This window comes from Gobio gobio (assembly GCF_949357685.1).
Source record: "Gobio gobio genome assembly, chromosome: 13".
NCBI lineage: Eukaryota > Metazoa > Chordata > Actinopteri > Cypriniformes > Gobionidae > Gobio > Gobio gobio.
In genome coordinates this window covers 30,080,697-30,086,283 of record NC_137106.1, presented here as the reverse complement: position 1 = coordinate 30,086,283, position 5,587 = coordinate 30,080,697, and the positions used below count along the sequence as shown (strand labels likewise).

General features: G+C 41.8%; 1 protein-coding gene across 1 annotated transcript in view; it reads right to left on the bottom strand.

Annotated features, from left to right (window-relative positions):
* Positions 1 to 3,078: 3,078 nt before the first annotated feature.
* Positions 3,079 to 5,587, bottom strand: part of LOC307135971 (leucine-rich repeat transmembrane protein FLRT2) — a 5,624-nt gene continuing 3,115 nt past the window's right edge. Inside the window, exon 2 of the mRNA XM_079832710.1 lies at positions 3,079 to 5,587. This exon is cut by the window's right edge and continues 146 nt beyond it. Within this exon, the coding sequence (XP_079688836.1) occupies positions 3,314 to 5,302 (1,989 nt within the window). The 5' untranslated portion in view covers positions 5,303 to 5,587 and the 3' untranslated portion in view covers positions 3,079 to 3,313.

Genomic DNA, 5,587 nt, shown 5'->3' with positions numbered 1-5,587 from the left:
CTAGTTTTCATAATAAGGTCATACAATTGTCAAAACTACTATTTTACACAAAACCTGATACACAACTTCAACCAAATCCATAACAATGTCTACATTTTCATTTCGTCCCATCCACCCAAACAGGGTTTTTTGGACCGACCTGAACCATTTTTCTTAGTTTTTTTCTTACTTGTTTACACTATTCAATGACTTTTGGACTTTGTGTTGTACTGTACTGTTGATAAATTCATAAACACTGAGAAATGAAGTTGAGCAGAAATAAACATGGACTGAAATAAACAGAAAAATGAAATCTTGCATTTGAAATTATATCAAAGTATAAACTAACTAGTGTAATAAATATGCTTCCACTAGCCTAAATCAATGATAAGATGTGCTGTCCCATTCCCAATCCCCCAAAGGTCATGTCCCAATCACCCAAATGTTACCAAAAGTGTTTTGGCTCAGCTTACATAGAAGGTATGGAATGCATCATTATAATGTAAACTTGTTTCCTTTTCAAATGGATAGGTAACATCATCAGTATTACAGAAATGTATCATGTGTTGGGCTGATGTTTTTAATTTATGGCAAGAAACCTTACACAAGGCCTTGATTCACCCTACAATTTTTGACATTTCAAGTTATATTAATTAACTTTAATTTTATAGATAACTAATGCTAACAAATGGAACCTTATTGTAAAATGTTACCTTTTTTTAAGTAGAGGAAAACATGTTTGAGAACATTACTGATCAATCACACGCATCACACGCTAGCCAATGAGCCAATCATTATGTGAGTTATGGGTGCTTGTAAATCGCTTCACGCATACATATCATGAATGTCATAAGCACTTTAGCCATAAAGAGACAGAACTGCATGTATAGCATCATATGTTCATGCGGAGAATTGTTTGGATGTAGAAAACGGGCTAGATCAGGTGAAGAATTGTCGTAAAACTGGTCAGTGGTGGTATTAACTCTAGAGTCTTGTTTATTGCTGTGCTATGGCTCATTGACACCTGCTCAGAGCTCTGAGAAGATCTCATTTCAAAAAGCCATTAAAATGCTGCAATCTTCTCGTGCTGCTGGAGAGTGTACTGGGTGCTGTTAAGACTGGGAAACAAATAACAAAGTTACAAGTTCTGCCTAACTGGAGTATGATAATTGGAGCGAATGTGAAAATGGTTGTGGGGCACATGTCGCTTTCAAAGGACACATTTGAAAGGGTTTTAGTTCTGATTAGTAAAAGTGTAATTCCAGATTTGAACAATTCTGTTCAATCGTGTTTTTTAGCATGTATGTGCGTTTCCCAGCAGGCACATAACGTACCCTTAAAGGGATAGTTCACCCAAAAATGAAAATTAGCCCATGATTTACTCACCCTCAAGTCATCGTAGGTGTATATGATATTCTTCATACAGACGAATAAAATCTGTATTATATTACAAAAATCCAGGCTAATCCAAGCATTATAATAGTAATAGTTGCTCTGTTTTGAAGTCCATAAAAGTGCATCTGCCCGTCAAATAACGTGCTCCACATGGCTCCGGGGTGTTAATAAAGGCCTTCTGAAGCGAATCGATGCATTTGTGTAAGAAAAATATCCATATTTAAAAATGTATAAAGTAACGTTTCGGCCGACCGCCTTCCGTGTTCAATTTATGGAAAAAGTGTTGAAAGGTCCTCTGCCGAACGAAAGACTAACGCGACCAGGTACGCTCGTCATGACATCACGTACGCATCTTGAGTTTCACTTTCAACTTTCAACACTTTTCCACGGAGGGCGATCGGCTGGAACTTTACTTGATAAAGTTTTAAATATGGATATTTTTCTTACACAAACGCATAGATTCGCTTCAAAAGGCCTTTATTAACACCCCGGAGCCACGTGGAGCACGTTATTCGATGGACAGGTGCATTTTTTATGGACTTCAAAAACAGAGCAACTATTACTGCAATTATAATGCTTGGATTAACCTGGACTTTTTTAATATAACTCGAATAATATTTGTCTGAAAGAAGAATGTCATATACACCTAGGATGACTTGAGGGTGAGTAAATCATGGGCTAATTTAAATTTTTGGGTGAACTATCTTTTTTTAGGTGTTTAACCTTAAACAAACATTCTGGTAACCAGAAAGAATATTTGGATATTAAAGAATCTTCATGGAACCTCACACCCTGGCAAAGAACCTTTATTTTAAAGACTCTACTTTATGTACTTAATTACAGTAATTCCTGAGTGGATTTAAAATCAAAATGTAATGTCTAAAATGTATGTTTTTAATGTAACATTCTCCCTTTAAATACTTTGGTCAGTTCAAGAGTAATTTTTACAATTTTATATTATTTATTTGAAACAATTAAAAGAGCAGTTTGATTTATATCCTTGTATTGTTCAACTGGTCGAGGTTGATATGGGATTTAGAAAGTAATTAATAAGTAATGCAGTAGGCTACTTTTTAGAGAGAGTAATTAGTACCCTCATTATACTGTTGAAGATGTAATTAATTACTTTTTAGAGTAACTTACCCAACATTGACTGTTTGTATTTGTAAAGACCTTTCTAACTAAAATGTATGCCATACACAAGCAAATTTAGCCTTTGCATTGCCTTAACATTAAGCTATTCTTATGCAAACATTGAATAACAGCACTAAATACTGTCTAAATATTCTATTGTGAAGATATTTTGCTCATTGAAGCAGATCTGCTGCAGTGTGAGAGAGCTGTTAGGATGTACAGGAAGACTGCTGAGGAAATCAACCCTGATGCTGAATTTCCTAATATCATTCTAGTCCTGTATCAATCAAGGTCGATCAAGGTTTCAGCTGTTTGGCAGGAACCGACAGTGTTCAGTCCTTGTGATCTGAGCTGTTACATAAATATGCGAGATGCTGGATCAAAGAGTATAGTTTGAGATCTCAAATTAATAGTGGTGATGAAAACAGACGCCACCTTGTGATGCAAGTGAGAACTGCTTGCTCATCCTCACTCCTTTAAACAGACACAACACACTCTCTTTCAATTCCTTCATTTCCTACTAATAACTTATAAGTAAATGATTAAAAAAGGGGCACTTGACATCCATTTGTGCTTAAAGATTGCCGATTGCTAAGATCAACTTACTATATTTTTTTATGAGCTTGGATTGTAGAAACAGAACATAGAAAGTAAATATTCATAAATCATTTTAGTTTTACTAAGCGATAAAAAAGAAGGCGATATTGTTCAGAATATAAATTACATATTTTACAGCCTGTCTTTTGAAATACAGTGCGTTTAAGAGTCAGATCTAAATACAAAGGACATTATCTTTTTAAAATCATCATTTATGGCATGTATCAGATTCTGGAACACTGTTTTTGCTGTATGCTGTGCTATTGTTTCTCCTTTGAGAGTCACTGTATCCAACACTCCCATTAGGGGTGTAAATCGGTTGAATGCGAAAGTCCCCCTTGAGCAGCTGCTCGTTATTCAAAGAAACTATCTGAAAGCTAGTCTCAGTCATTTCCAGAATAGAGTTATCCTTTTTAGTCCCCGCTTCGCAGTAGTCATCTTTTCTTCTGCCCCGACTGTATTTCCATTTTGACGAGTCTGACCTTCCCTTCTTGTGCATGTGCCAGCAGAATATGCTCAACAGGACCACCAGAACAACAAGCACCGCCCCGCCAATCAGGCCAGCCAGTAGGAAAGGCGAGCTGGGGTCCTGCTGGGTCGCCTGCTTGGGCCCAGTGGTGTTATCACCGGAGTGAAAGGAAGCGGACTTTGTCATAACCTCCGAGCAAATCGTATCGTCTCCTGGGAGGTAATTGTTGAACGCATCCAGTGGATCTATGCAAATACGATAGGTGGACTTGGGCTCTAGGTTTGCCAGTGCGATTCCCTCACGTTTGCCCTCCACAAGTGACTCCTGCATGGGGCCTGTTATTAAACTGTGACCCAGCTTGACCCAGGTCACCTTATAGGCTGTGACGGCGAATGTCGATACCCAGCTTACCTGAATGCATGAACCGTTTAGCACCGCAAAGGAAACGCGCAGCGACTCCTGCCTCGGGCCGACCGGGTCGTTCGTCCTCTGTTCCCTGTCTTCGCCTGCAGTCGGCGGGAGAAGTGTGAGAGGCGAAGGGGTGGGTGTAGGCCGGGAGCGTGCGGGTGTGAAGACCGTTTGAGTGGCTGACTCAGCGGTGGAGGAAGAGAGCAGTGTGGGCTGTGGGACTGTGGCAGTGCTGTTAGGACACTGGATGAGCTCCAGGGTTAGCTCTCTGATTACCATGCCACGTACCCTCTCTGGTTTCTGGCACATGAAGCCACGGACATTGAGGGTAGCTGGCAGGGACTTTAACCACAGTATGACCCATTTAATGTTGCAGTCACAGAGCCAAAGGTTGTTTCGAACAGTGAGCTGTCTCAGACCGTGGAGGCCGTCAAAGACCCCCTGTGTGAGAGACTGCAGCTGGTTGTTTGAAATATCCAGTCTCTCCAAGCGATGAAGGCCATGAAAGGCTGTCAAAGGAATCTCATTCATCTGATTATCCTGCAAGTTGAGCTTGACTAGAAACTCGGCAGGCAGATTAGGAGGAGGAACCGTGAGGGAGTTGCGCGCCATCGACAGTGTTTTGAGATTTACGAGGGTCTGGAGAGCCCCGGGGGCAATGCCCTCGTCCGTGAGCAGGTTCCCATCCAGGAGGAGGCGTTCGAGGCCCGTCACATTCTCAAATGCGTCCTCGGTTATAAATGCAATGCGGTTCTCATCCAACCGCAGCTCTCTCAGCTCCTCTGGGAGCCCGATGGGGACACTGCTCAGGTGGTTCTTGGTAAGGAAAAGGGTCTTGAGACTGATGGCCTCCCTGAAGGCCCCCTCCTCCACACCCACGGTGGAGATGGAGTTGTCATCCAGAAAGAGCTCCTCCAGGCGTAGCAGCTGCGCGAGGGCGGCCCGGGACACAGTCTGAATGTTATTTTCCTGCAGGTGGAGCACCCGCACATTTTTGGGAAGATTGACAGGGAATTCGTCAAGCTGGTTGCCATAGAGATACACCGTCTCCACAGAGGCAACGTTGTGCATTTCCAGGGGAAATCCAGCATTGTTGATTTGATTGTTGTGGAGGTAGAGGGTCTTATAACCCTCTCCTAGCCCCAGAGGCACTGACATTAGACTCCTCTCGTTGCAGTAAACAAAGGTCCTGTCACACCGGCACTCCTCTGGACAGGTTGTGGCCCAGGAGAAATGCATGTGAAGACCCAGAAGTATCGGTATCCACGGGCTGATCAAAGTTGGCAGGTCTTTATTCCACATTCGGATCTGTACCTCCATTTTGTAAGACTTTGCCAACTTTTTGACAACAACAGTGCACGTAATTAAAAAGGGTGAAAAATAAGAAAAAAATAAAATCCACCACACTGGAGTTCTTAGCGTATCTTGAAGCTTGCCTCGGTGGAGAGTATGCGATGTTGAAGTCGCTGGGTAATCCTCCTGTAATTGCCTGTCCTAAGCTCCCCAACACAAGAGCAATAGTCTCATTAACTCGTGCGACTCCCTCTCATCCCTCCGTCCATGCTCGAGCTGGAAATGATAGCAGAGCTCATCACATTGTCACTC